Source organism: Bos taurus, chromosome 29, assembly GCF_002263795.3.
Source record: "Bos taurus isolate L1 Dominette 01449 registration number 42190680 breed Hereford chromosome 29, ARS-UCD2.0, whole genome shotgun sequence".
NCBI classification, from domain to species: Eukaryota; Metazoa; Chordata; class Mammalia; order Artiodactyla; family Bovidae; genus Bos; species Bos taurus.
This window is the reverse complement of record NC_037356.1, coordinates 22140894-22168882: the sequence shown is the minus strand read 5'-3', so window position 1 is coordinate 22168882 and position 27989 is coordinate 22140894. Positions and strand designations below refer to the sequence as shown.

At 35.7% G+C, this 27989-nt stretch overlaps 1 protein-coding gene across 6 annotated transcripts in view; it reads left to right on the top strand.

Moving 5' to 3' along the window:
- Positions 1-27989, top strand: part of GAS2 (growth arrest specific 2) — a 179955-nt gene that overhangs the window by 55898 nt on the left and 96068 nt on the right. For all 6 annotated transcript variants that reach the window (XM_024987320.2, XM_059883029.1, XM_005226733.5 and 3 more), the window contains 1 exon segment: positions 20514-20655. In XM_024987320.2, the coding sequence (XP_024843088.1) occupies positions 20514-20655 (142 nt within the window).

Below are 27989 nucleotides of genomic sequence, written 5' to 3'. Positions count from 1 at the left end.
CATAAATATAATTTTGTCACAATTCATGGTTTTTCAATCCATCTTTGTCTATAAACAGAAATAGTTGTTATTTGAGATTCTACAGCATTTTGTTATTATTAAATCTAAATTTAAACTAGCATAGACTTACTAAAACCCAGGTAGTTGAGTTTAAATGGACTATTTCCCTTAGGAAAAAAGGGAGACTTTCAAATTGAAGGTTACAATATTAAGGTCACAATATTAAGTTTGCTTACATGTGTAAGTAATTATTTTCCACCTTGGCATTTTGAAATTTAAGAACAACTGTGGAAGAGATAATGAGCTGACCAATTACTTTGCTGAATTAGTGAAACTATTATGTTTAGGAAGATGTTAAAACAGAATTACTTAAAAAAATCAACAACAAATTTGATCCCATCTAAAGTCACGTTGTAGGAAGTCCTTTGTAATTTTTTTACAGCAGCTTAAATCTCATGTTCTTATTCTCATAGTAATATTTTTACTTTTCCTGATTGATGGTTAATTTGGGAATTTTACAGCTGTGTAAACACATTAGAGTGAGTAAGTTATGTCTGGTATGTGTGAAGCATGTCTGTGTTAAGAGTGATTTAAACACTATTAATATTTGCAAGTAAATTGAATAAATAGGTTAGACAGTTTACGTATTTAATATTTTAGTTATAAATGCATGACTCATAGCCTATTCTGACTTAATAAAATACCCTGAATGAAAATAAATTATATCCTATGATTCTTTCCAAGCATCAGTGGATCAATTTAAAAAATAGCCACTCTACGTTTTTAGCTGTGAGTAGTTAATCTTAGCCTTTGGGTTTTCTCATTTTGCATGGGAGCAATGCAGAGATTTCACAAAATTAGGCCATAGTTGGGTAGAAGCATTTGAGTCCAGTGGGCTGCAAGTGAATGTATAATTTGGTTTTGATTAGTTTAAATATACCATAATCTGATCAATTCATTATAAAAAATAAATTTTAATAATCCAAGAACTGAGGAACTTTAACAGCAAAAATCTGAACAGAATTAACTTTCCAATATCCTGCTGAGATTTGAAAACCAAAACAAGTGGTAAGTCCACGGTTAGGTTTTATGCCTTTTGACCCTTAATTGCCTGACTCAACTTGGCATCTCCAGTCAAAACAAAATAATCATTACATCTTACATGTAATCATTATATTACATATGAACTTTCATGTCCTGGTCTAAAGAGTTCAATTGCAGGAACACTTTGTTATTGTATATTTACTGTTTTTCTTCTCAGTCATAACTTGCTGATTTGTGTACACGATTCTCTGAACCACTGGGGCATTGACATGGTGCAAAAATACTCAAAAGATTCAACCTCTCTTTTTCTCCTAACATTCCTTTCTGTTTGTCTCATTTATCTTAAGAGACTCTACCCCAGACATCAGAGTTCCCCTAGGTTCAGAGCTTCCTTTGACTTCAAAGAGCCCTGGGTGGTTAGATCAGGTTTGAAGTACATGAAGGGAAAAAGAAAAAAAAAAGAAGTTCTGTTACTTGGTAAATGCTGCATTATGCTCCAAGGAAGGAACTGAGCTTTCAGTGTCTAAATGTGGAATCCAGCCCTTGTTTACGGCAAAGGGGAAAGAACATCCTAGTCAGATAGAATACCCAGAGTACATTTGCCCATCGAGAATACCTGAGATCGCAGTACCTGAGGATGTTGTATCATCCAGGAATTAAATACAACATAAATATTAGAGTTTTTCCCCTCAAAAATCAATAGCACATTTTGTTGAGAGAATATCTTATCAAGATTGAATTCAGAGAAATTGAGAAATTTGTGTGTATGGCTGATATCTCGGATAGAACAGGAAAATTTGGTAGAAGTGATAAAAGGTTTTTGAAAAGAAAATCTCAGCTGTGATTATTGTACAGGAATCTGTATCTAGCTATGCAACTAAAATAACTGAATATTTCTTAAGAAATCCATGATTTTGAAATGCCAATATATTGCCAGTATTAAACCAACAGTAAATCATGACAAGAAGAAGGAAATATAGGTAGAATGATATAGAAATAAATGATTTTTGATGGGCTATCTTGCTGCCTGGGTTTAAGAAGAAAAAAACAGGAAAGTCAGTAATAAAGTCAAATTCCTCAGAGCTAAAGGAAATAAATATAAATATTGTCAAATTTTGAATAAAGTCAATTATTTCCTATTATAAAAGTTAAATTCTCTTGTCCTTATTTCTCTGAGTCCCTGAACACTGGACAAAATTTTCATTTCTAGCTTAGGGATAACGAAATGTCTTGCTTAACGTTTTTATCTTTGTGAGTTTTTTTCTGTTCTGTGCCTTCTTACAGGGCACGCATGCTTAGTCGCTCAGTCATGTCTGACTCTCTGTGACGCTACAGACTCTAGCCTGCCAGGCTTCTCTATTTATAGGGTTTTCCAGGCAAAAAGTGATACACATGAATGGGGCTTATGTGCTATAGCATAAATGTTGGTGTGTAACATGAAATGATATGAAAACATTCCTGACTATTTTTTCACCCATTGTCAACTAGGCATAGGAGACTTGATGTGGATTTATATATGCAGACTGAGGAAGAAAAGTAGTGTGAAAAGGTGGGTAGGATAGGAAGTGAATAATGTGCTAATGGAATTTACCTGGCTCTTCAGGCCTGACTGAACTAATCCCATAGGTGACACTTTTACTCCATGGTAGAGTATTGCTGAGTACAACTGAAAATAGGACCAAGTTGATTATCTGGCACTGAGTTCGTTATAAACCATTCAAGTTTCATTGGCGTTAGTATCCTAAAACTGAGATTCAACCTCCATCAGACAACCATAGCTAGCTAGGAACCCTTGAATGATGTCCTTTACAAACAAGGCAATTTCCCTACACTGTCTACTCTACTGGACTCAGAAACTTTTTTTTGTTGGCAAAACTCCCTTCCTGGATACTCATGGAATTTATCTTACACCTGATAGAATGAATATATTTTATGAAGTCATCTAGATTTCCTCCTATTTCTGCTCTTCAGGATCAAATCAGTAAAATATCATGAGAGTGGAAGAGTTGATATCTTGTGGGATGTTGAAATCCTCATGGTTCCTATAGGTTATGTCACAGAGCTGAAGCTGATGTGCAAGACAGTAAGTGCTCTGTTATTTTTGTCAAGTATATGTAAACTGCTTCTGGAGTTTTCTATTTGTCAGGATTAAGAAAATTACATTTTCCTTACCAATAGTTGCATGCCAAGTCCCAGAATATTTATTCTTACATTTCAGTGAAAAGACCACATCTGGGACAACTACATCTGGATAGTAGCATGAATTCCTGAATTTTTTTCAAAATTGTGATATCTTAATTGGTCCTTCTATCAAATATGAATTTATTCCCTGTCTCAGGGAATAAAAATTCTGAAAACTGCTAAGAATACCCATACCAAATACACATTCAGGAAAAAAAAAAAAATTAACCACTGATGTGTTCATAGGCACAATAGTCATAGTGTAACATGGACTTAGGTCAGGTACCTGTCTATCTCCTGATCCCCACAAGGCATATCCGTCTCCCTAAAGCATAGTAAACAGTTGAGGTCACTTTGATTATTAGAAGGAAGCTTTACAGTAAAGGCTTGAGATCGGCATTCCTTTCATTCACTGGGATCTGGGTCATCAAATTGGCTCTTATCTGTTAGAGCACTGCACCATATTATGATATTTAGCTATTGTCTTGTTTTGTTCTTTATTTATTCCTTTATTCTACTCTAAGATCCTTGAAAACATGGTTTGTGTTTCATTCATATATGGGTCGATTATAATAACTGGCATATAGGTGCTCAGTTGACATGTTTTGGCTGAATAAATAAGTGAATGAATGAATCAATGGACTAATGCAGACATTTACTTATAGATCCAGATGTTATTATGAGATGATTTTTTAATTCTTAAGACTTCAATTCTTATCAAGTTGGGAATTCCTTCCTCTGCTGGTTTTGCTTGGCGAAAAAGTCTTTGACCTATTAATACAAAATCATAGGGAACAAAATTGACTTTCTAAGGAATGGACAAAGCAGGAGATTGGAGGATTTTAGGGTGGTGCAGTGGAAGAACAAGGACATTAAAAGCACTGACAAGAGATGGCCTGAGCAGACTAGTTAGTAAGGAATGGTGGAGGAGGTTGGTTCTTTAGTCAATTGTAGGTGTTATTTTATATTCACATGTCACATTTATTATTTGAGTTCAGAGTGTTAGCTACAACTAAAAATAATGATACAAGGAACATATTAAAATATCCAAATGTTTTATTCACTTTGAGAATTTTATTTCAATGCCTGTTTATGATGTTTGCCATAGTTCCTGAAAAATAAAATAAAGATGAGATGAGTGATAACCAATAGTTTTATGAGTTTGTTCACCATTGAGTATTAAGAGGAAGAATAATTGTAGGGCCTTTCATGTGACAGGTTCTCAAGAGATAGTTTTGACCTGAAATGAAGTATTGTTATAGCAATTAAGGATTGTGTTTTTCAATCACAGAAGAAGCCATAAAGATGAAATTGCCATGTTTGTTTCTTATTTTTCTTTACATCTTTTTCTCAATAACTGCCCCTCTAGTCCAATAAAACAGTTGGTGAGCGAAATGGCACTATAAGAACTATTGTTTCATCTCAGCCCTTAATTAGCTATCTACCAAAACACTGTTTAACAACCAAGGTAAAAGTAAAGTTTCTGTAAAACTGTAAGAGGGAATCAGAGAATTTCAGTGCTCAGGAATAATAAGCAATAAATATTGCTATTGGCTTTCCAAAATTGTGTTATTTTACCAATAGATAACTCAAAAAGAAAGATAAAAATGGTCATAAAGGGTAGCAAGTTCACATTTTATCAGCCTTTAATAATATAGAATATTATAAACTATAAATATTTCATAATAATTGAGTCCTACTTATGTATGTCATTTTAAAATTTGATAATTGGTGAGTTTATGTTAGGAACAGGAGATAATATTATTCATTTGGATATTTATGTATATATGTGTTGTTGGTGAGAAAGAGTATGGCATAAAGATAGACCCAAGGAATTTACTCTCAAGGAATATAGTCTACTCCAGGGATTTACTGTCTGTTAGGGAGAATATAAAGGGCTTCCCAGGGGGCACTAGTGATAAACAACCCACCTGCAAATGCAGGAAACATAAAGAGACGGGTTTGATCCCTGGGTCTGGAAGATCCCCTGGAGGAGGGTATGGCAACCCACTCCTATATCCTTGCCTGGGAAATCCCATGGACAGAGGAACCCGGCAGGCTGCAGTCCATGGTGCCGCACAGAGTCAGACGCTACTGAAGCGACCTAGCGTGCATGCAGGGAGAATATATGTATGTGGTAGTAGATAGATTTTCAGATCAAGTAAAATATAATTTATTATTGTTATGTTTACCTTCTTTCTTACTTACCTATACCAGTAGGTGCTGACCTTTTTGTATGAGCAAAAACAAGTCATTTACCCCTAAGTTCTAATGTTCCTTTTACATTGGAGTTTACATCTGATGAGCTTTTTATGCTAAGAGATGTTAGAGAGGATGTTTTTAGCCCCATTGTAAAACTCGACAGAATTCCCACAATCCAAAATGAGGGGGAGAAGAAGAAAGGCCAGGTAAATTTGCCAAGTTTCAGAGGTTACAAGTTTATGTGGATCTGCTGATAAAGGCCTTTCCTTCAAATCTTTTTGGAAAACTGTTTCAAAAGTTCCAAGTGTAGGATACTATTTAGTAGTGTGAATGAGGGTTGCATTAAAGATATGTGAAGCATAAGACAAAAAATAAAGCATGTTGAACTGAAATTCCGGAAAACGTGAAAAAAAATTAAAACAGATCCTGGATTAGAAGGAAGCTCATACACACACACACACACACAAGCATAGACATCCACATTTTTTCATCTGCATCAGAGCACCAACAGAATGTTGCCCCCCGAGCATAAAAGCAAACCTGATCAAATATTTCCATGATGATATCATCTATTCCACTTACATGCTCACATCCTGCATTTTAACCACATTCAGGCACATGGGCAAGACGAAATTGTAAAAAATAGTGTAATTGGGGAACTATTTTCATGATATTTGATAGCACTCATTGTGGTCACTGCTGTTTCAAAGCACTGTGGATATAGAATATTGTGTCAAGAAAAGTCACTCGCACCATATGGAAAGAAGAAAATTAATTAATTTAAAATGAGCTGTTACTAAATGCTTTGGAGAAATTCAGGTCATTTAACAAATCAATAATGATTATGCATGCCATTTATTAATGGAGAGCATACCCAGATTTTATAATAAGAACATTTTTAAGTGGCTGAAAATCAGGGGAAAAGGGTTTCTTTTTAATTTAAACATGTCTGGAGATTGCTAGGTGATTTAACATATAAGTACTCACCATATTGACGTGTGTGTGGTCCAAGAGAGGTGGGCCCGGTACATTACAGGCTAATGGCATAATGTTCTTTCGATGAGGTAACTGAGTTTACAGTATATAGGGCTTTTCAAATGTATCTTAAGCTTTTAGCGGCTGACTACATGAATGCCTTCTGTTGTTTCACTTAGTAGTTTGAAAATGCATTACATATCATGCATGAAGCTGTCCAGTATGTATTCAGTGTTTATATTACTTTGCTAGTCATGTCTAATTTCACACCAGCATAGGCTGCTTGTCCAATGAATAGCTTGCTAGCCCCACTGCTCCATATAAGAAATAAGTAGCAATTTGTGTATACATTTATATATGTATAATTACATACATATAAACTAAATTGTCAATTACAAAAGAGGAACAATACTGCATTTTGTCCCATGTTGTCATATTTGCTTTATTGTGTATAAAGACTGAAAAGTAAATGTCTGACCTTTTTTCCTCAGATTAAATGAATTCCCTGTGATAGGATAATGAAGCAAGCATTTGTTAAATTCTTACTCTGGGCCAAATAAGCTTTTTACATGGATTAAATCATCAGATAGTTTAAAACTTAAGTTACATCATTTCAACTCGTCGCTCAAAATTCTCCAACGGCACACTGACATACGTGGAGTAAAAGCTGAAATATTGCTAACAGTCTGTAAGGCACTATGCGCTCCGTTTCCCAGCTCCCTATCTGGTATGATTCCCTGTGACTTTCCCCTCACCCAACTTTGCTGCAGGCGTGCGAGCTTCCTTGCTGTTCTCTGAACCCAACAAGCAGGTTCCACCCTCCACAGGGCCTTTGCACTTCCTTTTCTGTCTCCTTAGGGTTGTCCTCCTTCACACGTGTGTGTGACTTGCCCCTCACTCCCTTCACATCTCTGTTCAGATGTCATCTCTTGGCTGACACCTAACCACTCTATATAAAGTACCTTAAGGTTGAGCTTCTAGATTTTTCAACAAATAGTTATTGAATGGTAACTGTGTTCAAGATGTTCATAACTAAAAAGGAAAACAGTAAAGCATTACTGTCACCTCTCAACGGGTTACAGTCTAGTTATGAAAATAAAATATGAATGTATAAAAATGCAGATATCAATGGTAAGTACTCAATAAATCGCATGTGTCAATGGTTTTCAAACTTTGTTTCACCATAACATATATTGCATTGGTGAAACTTTATCAGTTGCTCAATAAACATCTATTAAACAACTAAAATATGCAGGACAAGGTAACTTGTGGAGTGGCAGGGAAGGGAGAATAACTTTAAGCTAATAATTAAGCCAGCAGTAAATTATAGCTTTGTTACCTCTAAGTATGGGGAAGTCCAAGTTATATGAGCAAGTAAGAAGACCTAACCTAGTCTTGTAGAAATATTTTTCTATTATTCTGTAACAGGAATGGGCATTAGGCAGAGAGGGAATAGTGAATGTTTCAAGTAAAGAAAATAGCACATATGAAAGCCCTTGAATATCAAAGAATAACTTTGAGGAACTAAAGGTAAATGAATGTATGGATACTATAACTTAATAGTAGAGCATCAAGAGATGAGACCAGAGCTAAGTTTTGCTGGATGTTGTCTTCTATTTTAAGAACAAAACTATACCATTTCACTGTTTTAAGCAGGAACATGATCACGTGTTTAAAAAGATAACATTAGCAGTGTGAAGAATGGATTAGAAGAGGTGAAAATGGGACTGAGGACCCACTTAGAAAGCTATTGACCGTTTAGCCTAGGATGGTAGCAGAAATACTGGAAAGAAGTAGATGGTTTTGAGCTATACTCTTGGTGGGCGTGGTAGGATTTGGTGATGAATTAGATAGAGTAGATAAGGGAGACTGGTTCAGGATTTCATAAAGAAAGAAATGGATGACAGTGTTTTATTTTACAATTGAAAAGGCTGGGGAAGAGTTGAGTTGAGGGAAGATCATGGGTTTCTACATACTGTGCAATATGCCCCCATTGGTACCCAGGAAGTGCTGTGGACTCTCTGCCATACAAATCCTTTAATTTCTGCTCAAGAAAAATATAAGCAAATGAGTAAGAGGGGGACTCTAGTATTAACCTTGAATATGCCTTAATTGCCATAGTCCTTAAAAGATATTCAGTTATAAACCATTAGATCAGTAGTTTTTTTTTTTTTTAATCACAAACATCTGTAGACTTAACTCTTAAATTGAAACACATCATTGTACACCAACATCTACTGATACAGATAGGAGATTCTATAGGAGTTCAGGTAACAAGTCAATTTGTCAGCGTGCTCAGGAAGTTTCTGTGGAAGCAGTGAAATTTGAATCTCCCAGACCTGATGTTAATAGACGGACAGAGAGAAAAGGCAAATACAAAGTAACTTTGTGGTTAATGAACCAAATATTGAAGTTGGAAAGATATAAGCATATTCTAGGAGTAGTGAACACTTGATTGATGTGAAGAGTTCATGAAGAGAATTTGGCACATGGACTGATTAAGCTGATGAACCGCAAAGCTACAAGGCTTAAGCATTTGAATCATTTGCAGACAGTGAGCTGGAGACTGAAAGCATTACATTTAGAAAAGTTGATATGATGATGATGTTCAGATTTTGTTAGAAGGATTGGGGTTAAAGATAGGAAGAATATTTTGTGAAGTTTCTGCCTTTGTTCATACATAAAATATTAGAGTGTTTAGAGTAAGAATGTCAATACTATATTGCACAGAGCAAGATATTTGAATACATGTTTATTAGAAAACAGCAGTGAGCTGGATTGATTATTTATTGGCCACAGTAAGAAGGGATGAGGGATGAATCAAAGCAAAACTATGCTTTTTGAGGTTTGAAAAACTACGATGATGTGGGGACAAAACTAACAGAAGGAAGTTCTGTTTGGGAGAGAAATATAATAATTTGATAGTTATCTTGGATGGCAAGATATATAAGTGGAAATGAGGAATATTTTTGAGACCATGTCTATATGTTTTAGTGATCATTAAAACCCCCAACAGTTCACTGAAGCCACAGGCTGAGTTTTATATCATTTTTTAAAAAGGTTCCCTTTGTTTCAGTTTTCTGACAAGCATATATTTATACCTTACTACATGTCAGGCATTTCAAGAACTTTTCATATAAACTCATACATCCATCATAGCAACCCTGTGATGTAGACACTATTATTAATGCCATTTAACATAAAGTGAAGTTGGTTTGCATACTTGAAGTTACATAAGTAGTAAATAAAGATTCCAGATTCAAATCCAGGCAGCCTAGCTCCAAAGTTTGTGCTTGTAACCATTCCATTCTGTTGCCTTTTGCTGGGCAAATGCTTTGGCTGCACTCAGACTGGTATTTATCCAACAAATTTTCCATAAGCACTATTTGAGAGATGCTGAGGATAAGATGGTGAACAAAACCATACACTGTTCCCTTCCTCCTGGACTAAACCATCTGGGGGGAGACAGTTGCTTATCAGTTAATCTCATATGGGGACATGGCAGCAAGAGCACTTGAACATTGTGGATTTTAAGAAATTATAAAGCAGAATTGAGGGGTGGTGTTTTGGAGTAAGTGATCCATCATCGGGGATTGGGAGGTAATTGGACAGAGATGTAGAAAGGGCAGAGAACAGTTCTGTGTAAGGGCTGTGTGGTTGCAGGGAGAGTGGGGAGGATGGGAAGGTGGGAGCAGAAGCTAGTGTGGCTGTGGAAGACTGAAGGACCATGGAAGCCACTCTGGAAGTGGAAGCCTAAGGAAGGCTATAGAAGCCACTGTGGAAGCTGCTTTTCCATAGTGTGGCTACGGAAGAGTAAAGGACCGTGGTCCTAAGGTCAGTAGGTGGAAGCCAAGCTAATACAAACCATGGAAGCCGTATTATAAGCAGCTCTCTGTCTTTATAAGTGGGCTTCCTTGGTGGCTCAGACAGTAAAGAATCTGCCTGCAATGCAGGAGACCTGGGTTCAGTCCCTGGATTGGGAAGATCCCCTGGAGAAGGAAATGGCAACCCATTCCAGTATTCTTGCCTGGAGAATTCCATGGAGAGAGGAGCCTTGCGGCTGCAGTCCATAGGATCGCAAAAAGTCCAAAATGACTAAGTGACTAACACTTCTTCTCATGAATGTAAAATCTCAAACTTTTCCTATGTATTTGTGGGCTTATTTTATTAATTACAGATGTGGTGATATAACTGTTTTTCAACTCTCATCAGGGTATTTCGTGTAAATAGACTAAAAGTAGACATGTATTTGAAAAAAATAACGTTAATTGGAGATAAACTATGGTCTAGGATTGGTATTAGGCATTTTCCAAAATATCTTGTTTAATTCTCATAAGAAATTACAAATGATGAACTTGAAGTTCCAAAGGTTAAATAGATTAAACAAGCATTCTTGATCACCATCTTATTGCTGATGATTTGCAGCCTTAAAACTTTCCTCTTTGAATTATTAAAAGTTTAAATCCCAGTGTTCCAAATTTACTGAGCATCTGTGGAGATACCATTATGGGCATTTACAATGCCCCAACTCTGCAGTCCCATAAATTATTTTTAAAAAGTCTGCTCCAAGAGTCTTTAGAAATCAGCACTAAAATAAAGAATTTCCTGGAATCCATCTATAAGGCAATCTTTGGACTTTTGAAAATGCTTTTCTTTATTGGATATCACATGGATGGGTACTAAAAAGCAGTTTTCACCAAAATATTAGAACCCTGTGAACTTCAAATCTGCTGCCAATAGTCATAAATTATCATACCTTAGAATGTACAGAACATTGTTGGAAAGTTAAAATTTAAGATGCATTTTGAAAAAGTTTTCCTGTCTATTTCCTTAAGGTAATTTCTTGATTGTAGAAAGGACACAGAAAACTGACATGCACTCTCAAAAACATTTTCTGAAGTATCATCAATTTGTTTGAGTTTTTATAAGTAATACTTAACAACTACTGTTAATTTTGTTGAGACTCTGAGAGACTATCACACCTGACAGTCTAACACTCCTCTCTAAGAAATCTTTCATATTCACAGAATGTTTCTCTTCCTTCCGTTCAGACCTCACTCTTTCAGTCTGAATACTATAGCTGTGATTTAGAGGTGTTCCAAGATGGAAGTGGCAAAAGAAAAGTGACTGTTTTTCACTTCTGTGCAAAAAAAAAGTGAAAGTGTTGGTCGCTCAACTGTGTCTGACTCTTTGCGACTCCATGGACTATAACCCACCGGGCTCCTCTGTCCATAGAATTCTCCAGATAAAAATACTGGAGTGGGGTATCCATTCCCTTCCCCGGGGGGTTCATCCTGACCCAGAGATAGAACCCAAGTCTCCTGCATTGCAGGCAGATCTGTTATGGTCTGAGCCATCAGGGAAGCCCAGACTTCTGTAGAATTGTCTAAAAAACCTTTTTTTATTCCTTCCTTCCACTTTGACAACAAAAGACCTAGTTAATTTTCCAAAGTGTGCATATAACTGATTTAGTACTGCTTAATTTAAAATGGTATTTATTTCTTTATTTTTAAATTATTCCCCACTATGAACATGGAGATTTTAAACTGGAAACCACATATATTTGCCTATAGATCTGATTGTTTAAATCTGGAGTATTTTCATATTAAACTATCCAGCTTTCCAAATTATTCTGAAAAAATTGGAAGATCTAACAAGAAATTGTGACTGCATTTCTTTGTGGAAGCAATGACTTAGAACTAAATAAATATGGTTGCTCCTCCTGGACATAGCATGAGCTCTTCAGTTTTCCACAGTCTCCACCACTTCTTATAGTCTCTTAGAGCTAGTCACTTCATTCTGTTATTTAATCTGCCTGACTTCTGGGTATTTGAGTTTATAACTTGCAGTTGAGAGTGAAAAAGTTGGCTTAAAGCTCAACATTCAGAAAATGAAGATCATGGCATCTGGTCCCATCATTTCATGGGAAATAGGTGGGGAAACAGTGGAAACAGTGTCAGAATTTATTTTTCTGGGCTCCAAAATCACTGCAGATGGTGATTGCAGCCATGAAATTAAAAGACGCTTACTCCTTGGAAGGAAAGTTGTGACCACCCTAGATAGCATATTGAAAAGCAGAGACATTACTTTGCCAACAAGGTCCGTCTAGTCAAGGCTATGGTTTTTCCAGTGGTCATGTATGGATGTGAGAGTTGGACTGTGAAGAAAGCTGAGTGCCGAAGAATTGATGCTTTTGAACTGTGGTGTTGGAGAAGACTCTTGAGAGTCCCTTGGACTGCAAGGAGATCCAACCAGTCCATTATAAAGGAGATCAGTCCTGGGTGTTCGTTGGAAGGAATGATGCTAAAGCTGAAACTCCAGTACTTTGGCCACCTCATGCTAGAAGTTGAGTCATTGGAAAAGACCCTTATGCTGGTAGGGATTGGGGGCAGGAGGAGAAGGGGATGACAGAGGATGAGATGGCTGGATGGCATCACCGACTCAATGGACGTGAGTCTGAGTGAACTCCGGGATTTGGTGATGGACAGGGAGGCCTGGTGTGCTGCAATTCATGGGGTTGCAAAGAGTTGGACACGACTGAGTGACTGAACTGAACTGAACTGAACTGAAATTACAATATTAGCAATTCTTGTTAGACATAAAATACCCTTGTGATCCTGGGCTAATTTACTTTTCTGGTCTCATTTTCTCCTCCACATGCATTCTATACTCATCATAACACCCATGTCTCTGTCAGATTTTCACTTTATGGAATGCATTGCTCTTCATTTTTTAGGTTTGGTGAGAACTTAAATCCTTCAATTTTGTAAAATTTTGCTTCTTTGTGAGGCTTTTTTATAATGATGTCTGATCAACCTCTCCCCAAAGTTAAAGACACATCCTAACATTTTCCAAAGAACCAAATTTAAGCTTCTGTTCAAATACTTAAACTTCTGTTGTATTTCTTACCATATAATACCGTGGTTTTAAGTCCGTTCTCAAAGAAACTGAGAGTCTCCAGAAATGAACCTTGGCCTTGTCTGCCTCCAGTACCTAATGTTAGAACTGGAGTAGAGTTGTGACTTAATAATGATTGGTTGAATTGAAGCAGATTAAATTTCTATTTAAAATTTTTAGAGAGCCTCACCAATTAACCGAATTTTCAAGTGTAGGACTAGATTTCAGGAATTTTTAAGCTAATCTCTGTCTAGTCATATGTAAGCCATTAGTTGGGAGAACAGAAGCTTTTTATAGTAACATGGCATTTAGATAATGATTCCCATGTGGATGTATATGTAAAATTAGGCACCATGCAAATAAAAATGGAAAGAATCCATTTCTTGTTGAATTTCTTATATTTTCTCCACTGTAAAGCATCTGGTGCTTCTTAAATAACTGTCAATTAATAATAAATTTTTCATAGAATTTAATTTTTGGAATAGTTTTAGGTTCATAGCAAAATTGAGCAAAAAGTATAGAAGAACGGTACATTTGTTATAATCAATGAATCCACATTGATGTGTCATTGTCAGTCACCCAAAGTCCATTGTGAACCCATTTAGGGTTCACTCTTGGTATTGTACATTCTATGGGGTCTGACAAATGTATAATGACATATACATGCCATTATAGCCTCATTCATAATAGTTTCACGGCCCTAAAAACCCAGTGTGATGAATCTCACGATGAATCACTTGATCCTACCTCCCTCCTCTTAAACCCCTAATTATTTCACGTCTCTATAGTGAAAGTCTCTCAATCTTGCCTGACTCTTTGCAACCTCATGGACTGTACAACCCATGGAATTCTCTAGGCCAGAATACTGGAGTGGGTAACCTATCCCTTCTCCAGCGGATCTTCCTAACCCAGGAATCGAACCAGGGTCTCCTGTATTGCAGGAGGATTCTTTACAAACTGAGCTATCAGGGAAACCCGATGGTAACAAAGATAAAACTGTCTCTATAGTTTTACCTTTTTCAGAATGTCATATAGTTGGAATTATACAATATGAAATCTTTTTAGATTGGCTTCTTTTACTTAGTAATATACATTTAAGGTTCTACTGTGTCTTTTCATAGATCTTTTTTTTTTTTTAAGCACTGACTATTATTCCATTTTCTACATATGTAGCAATTTATTTCTCCACCTACTGAGGATATCTTGATTGCTTCCAAGTTTTGGCAATTATGAATAAAGCTGCTGTAAATATATGTGTGCAGGTTATAGTGTGGACATAAGTTTTCAATTAATTAACATCTTAACATTTTATTGTCCATCTCATCTTTTAAACCTGAATTTTGAGCACTAGACCTTCATTTCCAGTATCATTTTATTTTATACCAGCAATAATTTCAAATAATTCAAGATACTTAACATCTTTTTCTAGCTTTTAATTTAAATAATTTCTTTATGATTTTACAGGGTGTATCAGGGGTACTTTACAGGGTGTACCAGCTGGCTCAGATGGTAACAAATCCACTTGCAATGCAGGAGATCTGGGCTCAGTCTCTAGTCTGGGAAGATCCCCTGGAGAAGGGAATGGCAACCCACTCCAGTATTCTTGCCTGGAGAATCCCGTTAGACAGAGGAGCCTGGTGGGCTACAGTCCATGGGGTCGCAAAGAGCTAGAAATGATTGAGTGACTAACAGTTTCACTTTCACCAGAATTTTACTGAGAAACCTTGTTTAATTATATTTTTTAATTTATGTAAATATTCTTATATTGTTACAGCATGAAATTTACACCGAATTTTGCTGTGGAACCTATTCTCTAGAGTGTAATGTATCTTGGAGAGAGAAAGGATAGGAAAGATTGATTTTGAATTCAATGCCATTAAGTTCAGTTGCTATTGTCCTAAATCATAGCTCACTCTGTCTGAGGCATGAAGTCTATTGAGGAGTCCCCAGACGAAGTTGACAGTACTAGAAACAATTTTTCCCATTTTTAATTTCAGTAATTTGGTCTTGAAGAATATATTTTCATCCTTTCTAAAGCCACTGGGTAGTTATGTTCATATACCTTGGTACTGTGAATGTTCAATGAAATAATTTTATTGAGAGTTTTTTTTTTTTTTCAATAAAATATATGGTAAAACTAAAAGGAGCAAAGGGATACAGTGGAAACTTTGATTCCATCATGGAAAGAGTGACTTTATTGCCTGCATATTTGAAAGTACATTCTATATACCCTTTGGAAAAGGAAAGATATTAGTTCTTGGCAATTACCATTTCTTTTTTTATATACCTCTTCTGTTTTATATCTGAAATGTCTACTTGATGTAATCAAGGGGAATATTTTGTCTCAAACTTTTGTGAAAAATGGATTATTTAAACTACTAGTAAAGTTAAAAAAATAAACTACTAGTATTAAATTTTCAGTTCACTGCCTATGGAGAACTACAGATACCATTCTCTCCATTTTTTCTAGGTTTAATAGGTGAAAGAAAATACATAATTCTTTATTTTAATGCTACCTGGCTAAAACCTTGGGAAATAAATCAAGTGCTGAAATATATTAAATTCCAGGCAATAGTGAGCTTTCATGGAACAGTTAGAAGTGTGTGGGTATAAGAGGCTGAATGGTTTGATTTCAACTATGTATGAGCTCAGTTTTTCCATCTTGGAAAATGGAGATACTATTATATACCTAATTCATGGCATTACTTTTTGAGAATTAAAAAGGATTACATTATGAGAAATTACATGTAATTCTCATTACATTATGAGAATTTCATGATCTGTATGAAAGTATAGGTTTTGTGTGCCTGGAGCATGGAGGCACTCACAATGCTAGTTTGTTCCTTCCCCACCTACCACGTGTTTCAGAAAACAACAGTCAGGACTGCTTATGTGTGAAGCACTGTATCTGGCTCTGTGGCAGTAAAATGATGAAAAATATCCTGGTTCTGTAGGTGTAAATTATAGGTATTCTAGATATAGTTATCACTATTGCCCTTCTGAAGCTGTAACACCCACAGGGTGGTAACTAGGGCAGCACATGTTGTACTATGTAGCACCTAAGTCCACTCTTTCCAAATGAGAAACATGGTTGTGTATCTCAGTAACTGTATCCAGGGGAGCTACTGGATTTGAGGGGGCTTGAAATAAACGGGGACAATATTAGTTAGAGGGAAAGTAGTCAAGTGGTCAAATATTGGACTTTCTAAGCCTCCAAATAATGCCTTTATTTTCCATATTATGAATTCCCTAATATGATAGCCACAAGCCACATGTGGCTATTTAAGTGTAAATTGATTAAAAAGAAATAAAATTTAGAAATTCGTCACAATCACCACAGCTCAAGTGCTCAATGGCCACATGCCACTAGTAATTACTAGTGATTATTACAATGGGTAGCACAGGTATAGAACATTTCTACCAATATTATCACAGAAAGTTCTCCTGGAAAACTATTTAAAAGATGAAATTCAAGTTTAGGGGAATGATACAAATAAATCGTTTGCCAATCTTTTCCTGAGTTCTTATACCTACAGTAGAAAAAAATCAAATGCTTTTAAGAAAATACAAGGGAAGGAAGTCATAGGCAATTCAATATATTTTTTCGTGCATTGATGGCAATGATAATAACCTTTATTGAACACATATTCCTTCAATTCAATTCAGTTCAGTTCAGTTCAGTCACTCAGTCGTGTCCGACTCTCTGCGACCCCATGAATCGCAGCACGCCAGGCCTCCCTGTCCATCACCAACTCCCAGAGTTCACTCAAACTCATGTGCATCGAGTCAGTGATGCCATCCAGCCATCTCATCCTCTGTCGTTCCGTTCTCCTCCTGCCCCCAATGCCTCCCAGCATCAGGGTCTTTTCCAATGAGTCAACTCTTTGCATGAGGTGGCCAAAGTATTGGAGTTTCAGACTCAGCATCAGTCCTTCCAATGAACACCCAGGATTGGTCTCTTTTAGGATGGACTGGTTGGAACTCCTTGCAGTCCAAGGGACTCGCAAGAGTCTTCTCCAGCACCACACAGACCACAGCCTTGTCTAACTCATTCCTTCACTTGAATTATATTATTTAATTTGCACTCACATGCACATAGTCAATGAGATGCACTTTTTCCCCTATACATGTTGAATAGAAGAGGAGACTGAGGAACAGAAACATTAAGTAATCTTTCAAAAACTATTGTAGCGAGAAAGAGACACAACTGGGTTTGAACTCAGGTAATTGGACTCCCAGTCCCTAGAAGGTGATTCACTTAAGAGGTAATGGATTGAATTAAAAGACTTTAGAAGTGAATTTAATCAGAAAATATTGATAAAACGTAAAAGTCACTCAAAATCTTACTACATATTTTGGAATTATGTAAGATGTAAATGATCCTCTATGCATCAATCACCTTCCTCAAAGGTAATAACTATTAATTTGATGGATATCCTACTTGAATATTCCATAAATTAATGTTATATAAATAAACACAGTGTTCATATTTATAATCCAACATATTTATATGCAATTTAACTGCATATATGGCTATCTACACTGTGTATGTGGAGAAGGCAATGGCACCCCACTCCAGTACTCTTGCCTGGAAAATCCCATGGATGGAGGAGCCTGGTAGGCTGCAGTCCATGGGGTCGCTAGGAGTCGGACACGACTGAGCAACTTCACTTTTACTTTTCACTTTCACGCATTGGAGAAGGAAATGGCAACCCACTCCAGTGTTCTTTTTTTTTTTAATTTTATTTTATTTTTAAACTTTACAAATTTTATTAGTTTTGCCAAATATCAAAATGAATCCGGCACAGGTATACACTCCAGTGTTCTTGCCTGGAGAATCCCAGGGACAGAGGAGCCTGGTGGGCTGCCGTCTATGGGGTCGCACAGAGTCGGACACGACTAAAGCGACTTAGCAGCAGCAGCAGCAACACTGTGTATGTGTGTGTATACACACACATCATAAATTGAAATTGTGGTGTACATATGTGTTTGTATATTATCTGCCTAAGAGTATGTACTGAGCGTCTTATGGTTCAACAGATATACATTTATCTTATTTTTTAAAAATTATTGCACAGAGGTCCATTCTATTGTATTATGTATTGTGTTATGTATTGTATTATGTACTATTCAACCATCACTTTCTTGACACATTCATGTCTATTTTTTCTATTCAGTCAGCATTGCAAACAAATACACTTGTTCATATATTTTAAACACTCTTATATTTGCAAGATATAGTACAAAATATAAAATACTATTATATTTGTAAGATATAGTCTTAGGAGTAAATTGCTAGATTTAAGGATGTATGTATTTTAGTTTTAATAAATATTGACTAATTGATGTTCATGAATATTTTATAAAGGTGATATTATACTATGCTATTTTTTATTGCTTTTACAATTCATGTAGGAAAACATTTCTTTGAAAGCCACTACTTAACCAAATTGGTTAAGGGGTATTATTATATGTGGGCTTCCCAGGTAGCTTAGTAGTAAAGAATCTGCTAGTCAATGTAGGAGATACAAGAGAGGCGGGTTCAATCCCTGGGTCGAGAAGTCATTTCCTGAAGTAGGCTCCAGTATTCTTGCCTGGAAAATCCCATGGACAGAGGAGCCTGGAGGGCTACAGTCCATGGGGTTGCAAAGAGTCAGACACAACTGAGCAATTGAGCACGCATGCACATTGTTATATGTATCTATATCAGTTCAGTTCAGTTCAGTCGCTCAGTCGTGTCCGACTCTTTGCGACCCCATGAATCGCAGCACGCCAGGTCTCCCTGTCCATCACCAACTCCCGGAGTTCACTCAGACTCACGTCCATCGAGTCAGTGATGCTATCCACCATCTCATCCTCTGTCGTCCCCTTTTCCTCAATATATGTATATTCATGAAAATTTTTTTTATGTCTAAGCCTAAAACAAACTTAGCAACAAAGAGATGGATCTTGGATATTAGACAGACACACTCTTTGAGTGACTTAGTAACTGAATATATTAGTTATGTAACTATAATATCATTGGACAGGAAAAGCCTAGTAATATTTTGATATTTGCAGGCTTCACCAATACACAAAGACCACATTTCATTTTTTATAACCATCTTTGTAAATGACCTCAACAGTCAACAACATTTTGTTTATGTTTTCTTGTTCACAGAGAATAGAAGGAATAATCCTATATACGAATTTAAATCATAAAATGCTTCTCCCTTGATCTTTTTTGCTTTCAGAGGCAAAGCTCTGTCTAGCCCAAATCATCAAATACTTGGCTCAGGCTTTCACATCATGTAGAATCAAACCCTGACTTCATGGAATGCCATGAAAACTGGTTATATTCTATTATAGGAACAAAAAATACCTCACGCAATTCTTTATAACATTTGGTATGGTAAGGGAGCTTTCTAGGGCTAAAATTTTGGGGGTTAATAATAGAAAAATCTGTCCAGGTTCACACGCTCCCTTATCTTAAGCGTTTTCTTATCCTGGAAGAGAAATGATGCAGAATGTAAATATGTTTTCAAGTTCAGATAGCAGAAATCCAACCAGAATTATTTTTGTATTACATAATACAGCAATGATCTGTGGTTTAAAAGGAAATAGTCTGGAAGAATGAAGGTAGAATGTTATTGTTGAAAGATAAAAATTTTTAATATTTCCTTTTCTTGGTATTGGTGATAGAGTCTTCTGGAGGTTAGCTAATTCTGTTGCTCTCTTTTGACTTTATAATTCTTGTGTAATTCTTATTGTGTGTCTATGTATGCACACAAGAATGGAGGTGTGTATGTTACATTTTATCTATGTTTATATTCATATTTGTGTTTCATTCTTCTTTCACAAATGATAAATACAATTATACATACTTTATGAGAAGTACTGAGAATACACAGATGAAAGAGAAGTCCCTCCCCTACCCCCACCCCCGCCATGAAAAACAGTAGAAGAGAAAGAGAGTGGCAGTCTGAGCCAGGGAAAGGATTTATGTATATTTACTTCTAGATATTAAAAAGGCAAGTTTATGTTTACAGGCATAGGTTTTCATACTCTCTTGATTACCAACTAAGTTTCATTTGTGTTTCATATCCTTTCCTACAGCTATTCACAAATCTATTTACTGCTGTGAGGTCATACCAAAGCATTTTATTGAAAACATAAATGTGTCACTGTGATGACTGCCAGATATTCCACCAGAGTGAGATTTCTTTGTTTTTCAGAATCTACCCTTGAAGAAGATTCCATGCAAAGCCAGTGCACCCTCAGGCTCCTTTTTTGCCAGAGACAATACAGCAAATTTCTTATCCTGGTGCCGAGATTTAGGAGTAGATGAAACATGTCTATTTGAATCGGAAGGTTTGGGTATGTATATTTCTTTTAGAATTTTAGTTGATATGATATTAAAATTATTGTTTGTTAGTATAACTCTCAAGATTAACTCATTTGTGTGATTCATTTCACAGTTTGTTAACTTAAAAAAATGTAGTTTGTTGTAAACTTGTAGAGTTTTTGTAAACTTGCATTTTTGAAGGTAGAAAAATTCAGCCTCTTATGCTTGGTCACCTTGTGCATAAAATAACAGGAACATAAGTAGCAGAATTCTTTCCTGGCTAAAAATAAGCATATACAATACAAAATGGGGGGATTCTTGGAAAATGTAGGGTTAAATTTTACCATCAGGCTCTTACCTGGACTAGAAGAATAGCTAAATGTGTTCCTGCCATCAATCATGAGCACTTCTGTCTTTTCACCTCTAAAAAATTATGCAAACACTATCACTTATAAGCACTTTGTTGAAACATATTTTAGTTAAGCTTATTTATAGTTAGTGAAATTTGTTTTTTTGCTAGTTAAAAATTAGGCAAACAAGCAAGAGATTAGGGCAAATTGAAAATGATGGAATAAAAAGACAGGTGGGGTCTCAAAGAGTCAGGCTCAAAGAGTCTTAGCCCATACCTTAGTGCTTAGGCTTACCCAGATAATTTTGGGGTTTTTGTTTTGTTTTATGATTGAATTTTGGCAAATGCACTTCCAGACCACGGAGCCTGGTTTTATATTTCCCTGGGAGAAAACGTACATTGGACCATTTAGTGTTTTGACATTTCTTGGTACCCTTAAATGTTCAAATCTTTTATATAAGATCTACCCCAGTGGTACTCTATAATGGAAAATATTGGAATTAAAGACCAGTTTTAGTAAGGTGGAACTAAGTGAAGAAAGGAGACATTTAAGGGGTGGGGGAAATGCTTTGGTTCTTTTGCCTGAGGCTTTAAAAATCAATTTACATTGTAATTAACCTCCAATTAAAATAAATAAATTAAAACAAAACAAAACAAACAAAAAATTAATTTACAAAACCACATAATACCAAATGTTAACATCAAAGTAAGCTGAACATCCTTCAGAGAGAACAAGTATACAAATTACCTTCCTAGCATTGAGAATATTCTTTGCCTTGAAGCCTCACAAAACAGAATTCCTTCCCCTGCTGAGCCTAGGAAACGGATGGTATGGCAGCTAAAGTCTTACTCATTTTATGTACTTAAGGAAATTTGTATTTGTATGAAGAGGAGTTAATGTGGTACCAAAAAGACTGTCATCAAATTTCTGAGAAGTCTCTCAGCAGAGAAAAGAATAACATGAACTTAGACTAGGAGAACATTTTATACCTGAAAGAAAAAATAAACCGGAATAATTGCACAGTAGCGTACCCTATACAACAGTGTGCTAAGTGGATGCCCGTTGTATGAATGGACTTCGAATGTTCTTACCGTTTCTTCACATCAAAGTAAAAAAAGAAAAAAACTTGGTGGAAGATATATATGGATATAGTTCTTTTTCAGGGCTTTGGTAATTTTACAAATAGATTTTAACTTTCAGGTTTATAGGTTTATGTGAGTGGAGGATTATAGGAAGGGAGTGAGGCAAAGTTATTTTGGGGAAAAACCCATGAAAGAGCTATTAAATGTCTGTGGGTATACACACACATATACCCATAAATTTTAAAAAAATGAGTTAGTTTTGTGTATTTAAAATACACTTAGTATTTTTAAAAATGGAAAAGACTGATGCTGGGAGGGATTGGGGGCAGGAGGAAAAGGGGATGACAGAGGATGAGGTGGCTGAATGGCATCACTGACTCGATGGACGTGAGTCTGAGTGAACTCCGGGAGTTGGTGATGGACAGGGAGGCCTGGTGTGCTGCGATTCATGGGGTCGCAAAGAGTCGGACACGACTGAGCGACTGAACTGAACTGAACTGAAGTGTAAAAGAAGTACACTTTCAGGGGTGGACAAATAACATCATGATTTAAAATCCTGGAGTCCTCCTACGTTGCCACATGGGGAAACTGACTTATTGTCTGTTCCTTTGTTCATTGCACAGGTTTCCATTAAAGAAAGAATTTTTCAGTGACTTCTGTAGGCCAAATGGACAACTAGAAACTATGAATATAAATATGGTCTTGTCTCAATTTTTTTTACCATCCATAAGTTTTTTTTGTTACTTGAACTAGTAAATCTTTCAACTGGACTCCAAGAAGCTTGGATGACTTTTTAAAACCCCATTTGGGTAATAAATAGTACATTTTATCTTGAAACAATAAAGCATAATTGAGTTTATATGATAATTGTCCTCGTACATAAATACACACTGTGTAGCATATAAAATTATGTCAAGAAGAGTTTTTAAGTGGTCGAGTTCTTCACCCTATTTGACTTCATAAAAAAGAAAACCCATGGTAATTTACATGCAATAACTGTTAAGTATTTTGTTAAAATATCTTTGATTCTGCTTATAGTATAGTATAGTAAAGTCTATAGTATAGCTTTGCTTATACCTTGCAATTAAAATGTATTTATATAGTCAAGAAAGTTTAATAAAACCAACTTTTCAAGGCGATAAAAATTTTTAAATAATTTTGAATCCTCTCAGTACCAAACTAGATCAGATAATTCAGCTTTCTAGTTTGTTCCTTAATGAAAAGGTAAATTTGAAATTTCTGCTGCTTAGAATAGGACATGAGGTGATGTATTATAGGTCTTGTGGAGATGGAAGAAAGGAGCCAATACGATAGTATTGACTTCAGGATTATTCAGAGAAAGGAAACAGCTGTGTCCATAGATGTTCATGATAATCACGAAGAAGGACAATGAGAAAATCCGTTTCCCCAAGTAGAACCCATTCTCCTTGGATTTTTCTTATTATTCCCTGTGGGTGAGGAAGTGATTGAGCCACGGCTGATGGGCTTGGATGCTGCAGCAGAACTGATTTTCTTGCAACAGTAACACTGTGTACTCTGCTTAATGTCTTTTCACACTTCACTTTTTGAAAGGGAATTTAGGACAAGGGTTTCTTCTTTTTTCCCTACCTCAAGATTTCATTTCAGTAGCACACAAGATGAAGAGCAGCCTTTGTGTCCTAGTGTTTTGACCAGCAAATAAAATGAAAAGATGCCCTGATTAAAGGGGAAAAATCTGTTTGAATGAATGATAAGGTAGATCACTGTACTGAGTGTGTACCAAGAGGCTTCTGTCTTTAGCTGTTCAAAGGTCTTTGCCTGCATAAAGCATTCTTATCTTTGTGGCAACTGATACGTTACCCTCTGTGGCAGTGCTTTTTTTTTGGTACGATTATTTGTGAGAGGATCTTAATTCATGACTCACTCTGTCTGTTCTCTTTCCACGACAGCTAATGACAAGAAATCTCAGTGGGTGGGGAAAGATGCCAGGGATGAACTGGGGAGTATAGACAGCATCTGATTCCATATGTTTCTCTCATGCTTGTTGTTTTGATTCTTGGCAGATAGCTCTCTACGCCACATGATGCAATCACATACAGAGCATAACCTGCCGTTTATCTTCTAAGACATTCTTGAGAGAGAGCTTTTCCTCTGTCAAATGTCAGTTCTTAGATTATGAGTTAACTAATATCCCAGAATAGTATTTCAGAAATGAGTCAATAGCAAAATGGATACATGTCATAAAAAACTTTTTCATAAAAGACTTATAAAAGCCCAAAAGAGAGATAAAAATGTTTGATACCTTAGTGATAAGTCAAATGCAAATAAAAACTATGATAAATTAGTGACGATTAAGAATTGTATATTTAATGTTGAGTATAGAGGAAAGTCAACACTAAATATTCAATTCTTAATCCTCGCTAATTTTTCACAGATTGAATTTGCATTTGACTTATTACTAAGGTATCAAACATTGAGGAAAGTGTGATCTTCTATATATTGCTGAAAAATAATTGGAAAATTTTTGCCTTTTTTTGTCTTCTTGGGAAATTTGACATTATGTATTAAAGACTTCAGAAGTGCTCATGTTCTTTCATCAAGTTGTTCTACTTCTAAAAGTTTATTTGAGGAAGTAGAGATAGGTAATGTCTATTGAAACATTTTTTTATGAGTTAAAAAAAATGAATGAACTGAAGATATTTGGTGGTAGCTTAAACAGACTGTAGTCATTCATAGATACCAAGAAAAATAATATTCATAATATTTTGAGACTAATAATATGGGAAAATTATGATATAATATAAACATGAGGTCTCAGCATCTACATCTAGTAAATAACAATAAAATGCTATATTCAGAATTTGAAAGTAAGACAAATAGTAATTGGATTGTAAGTAATATTTCCTTCTTCAATTCTCTATTAGCACACTTAAGGCAGTAAACAGGTATGGCATGTAGTCTGAAACACAAACAATTTTACTCATATTAAGACAATTACAATCTTAATTGCAATAAAATTGCATAGAGAATTATTTATTGACATCAGTGAATTTTCTACATCAGTGTATTATAAGGGCTGTTGGACATTAGGACCAGACATATATGACTTATTCTCAATTAAAAAAAATTGTTATGGGTCCTAAAATTGATGCTCTTGTATGATTTTTTCTAAGATATTTTAAGTAGAAACTATTTCTTTAAATAAATGATATTCTTGCATGGAGGATTTGTTATTTGTAATTTACTTTAGCCCACTGATTAGAAATTGCTAAGTGACCTTAATTTTCCCCCCAGATCTGTTTATTTTTCTTTACTTATGTACATTCTGGTTGAGCTGGAAAGTTGAGAAAATAAAAGGATGGGGGAGGGGATATTTGAAAAATGCACAAATTCTGCTTGCTGTAATTGTGTCAATATCACTATGTTATTGGATAATTATAGGATCTGGAGGCCAATGACTATGCTTCATCTATTTCTCTGAGAAAGAATCTACTCAGCAGGAAAAGGGTTTGCTCTCTGCTGTGCTAGCATGCAAATGTGTGTGATTTTTCATTTCTATCTTCTGTATTGGTGTTTGCTATGGAGCACTATCTTTTTTTGATGCATAACTCTGAAGAATAGGTTTTATACAATTCTTTGTTCTATCGAACATTGGTCAAGCACTGGCCTACCTACAGTACTGGGTTTGACCCCACCACACAAAAGTAAAAAGGCTTGTGTGTGGAATATTCAAACATTAACATTTTCCATTTTGTACCTACTGCATCAGAAAAAGAATTTATGCCTGCCTGCAAGTGTTTGATAAAGCATCCCATGTGGTGGTCGTTGTTGCTGTCTGTATTGAGGACTGGAAGAATACTTCTGTAGAAAGAAACCTACTTTTATTAATATTAATGTAGGATAACAATTTCAGGATACCAGATCAACTCTGGGTTATTTATATTCACATTGTTTCTTCCCAGTAACAATTTATTTTAGACTTTGGGTTTTGTAACACCTCTCCTTATAAAGTACTTTATCAGCATCTCAATTCTGAATTTGAGCTCAGAAACTTTTTCCAAATTTAGCCATTTGCCCCTATGTCAGCACAAATGTAGTATGGTATCTGAGTGAGAAAACTAAATATCTCCCAGGAGTAATAGGTATATCAAGGATTTGATGGAGTCAGGGTTGAATCAGGAAAGTGACAGCCTTCTAGCTTTTCCAGAATCAAATTTTCACTGTGCAATATTCAATAATAATAGCTATATGTTCAGTAATGATAATCAAGCAGTGGATATGTGCTACCATCTCTAATCTCCCAACAACCACTAATTTTATAAATGGAAATGCTAGTTTAGGACCAAGAGAATTAAATAAATTGCCTGGTTTTATACTGCTTCTCAGTGACACAGCTAGGATTTAAATTCAGCTTCATTTTCCTCTGAAGGTCATGTCCCTCCAGTATTACAGAAAGTTATGTTTTGTATGAGATAATTTTAGAAGTTCATATGATGATTTAAAGTAAAAGGAAAAATAAAGTATAAATGAAAGCAAAATTAGAAGAGACTCTTACTTGCTGCTCTGAGTGATAGTGACTTAACCCATTAATTTCACATCAAGTCTGGGTGTTGAGACAGAAAGGGCACTCCTTGCTCTGGGACTTTTTTTTGACTTGATGGCAGAGGCAATTAACTACGTTTTATTCTATACATCTTCCATTACTGATGAGATCATGAATGAATTCTCCCTTTTATATGAATTATATGGATGCTGTATCCTATTTTCACTGTGAACAGTGATTCTGAGAAATCTGGATACATACACACTCAGCATTCATGAGTTTGTGGGGTTTATGCTTTGTTGACTTTTCTTCTCTTTAGCCTCTCTCAGATCAGTTTTTAAGTCACCTATGTTGCTAGCTGCTTCCCACATTTAAATGCAAAGATCTCTGTGTGTGAGTTACAGGGAGTGACATGACTTCAGAGAGCCAGCCCTTCACTTTCTTGGCAGGCATCTTTTCTACCTTATAGATCCTGGAAGATGATAAATGCCATAAAACCCATTAAGGGCTAATCCAGTGCACAGATTATTTTTTCCTCCATTCATCATCATCATCACTGTCATCACTGTTATCCTAAACATTTCTAGAGCATGTTCCATGAATCAAATCACATTTGAATATTTTTAACCAGAATAGATATAGAATTATAACTGACATATGGTAATAATCATAACGTTGATTAGTATAATGATTATCAAACTTTAATGCACATATTCATCACCTGGAAAGCTTGTTTAAATTTAAATTTTGCTCAATAAGTAAGGGATGGGACCCAATAATTTGCATTTTTAGCAAGCTCCCAGCTGATGCCAATGCTACTGGTCTGCAGATCATCACTTAAGTACAAAGGTGTAAAATTTGTTGAGTGCTTGCCATATACCAAATGCGCTTACCCATAAAATTACCTCATAAGAAAGAGTAAGTAGAAAGCAAGTTTTAGAGATGAGATTATGTAGCCTGGAGTAGAACCCAATTCTTCTGGTGTCTAGTTTACTGTGTCTTCTACTATGTCATTCTTTCTAAGTATGAGAACCTGTTCTCTTCTCTAGGACAGTGGGAAGCTATTAATTTATGATATTTTCACAATTTAATATTCACTCAAAAATATAATCTTTTCAAATTTCATCTTAAACATAAATCTGAAATATAGATTTCCTTCAAAACCAGCATGAATATTATTGCTTCTAATATATATTAAACCAAATAGATAATGATATTTTCATGTTTTCACTTTTTGTCCATCTGTTACAACTAAATAGCTGTATAGCTAAACTATACATTCACGGTTTAATGCATTTTATCCTCGCAGATTCTGTGACATTGAAACTCTACCCCTTGCTTTAGCGGAAGGTCTCATTTTCTATTCCTGGAGCTAGCAGCATTCCATTTGACATTTGATGCCCATGAGATTT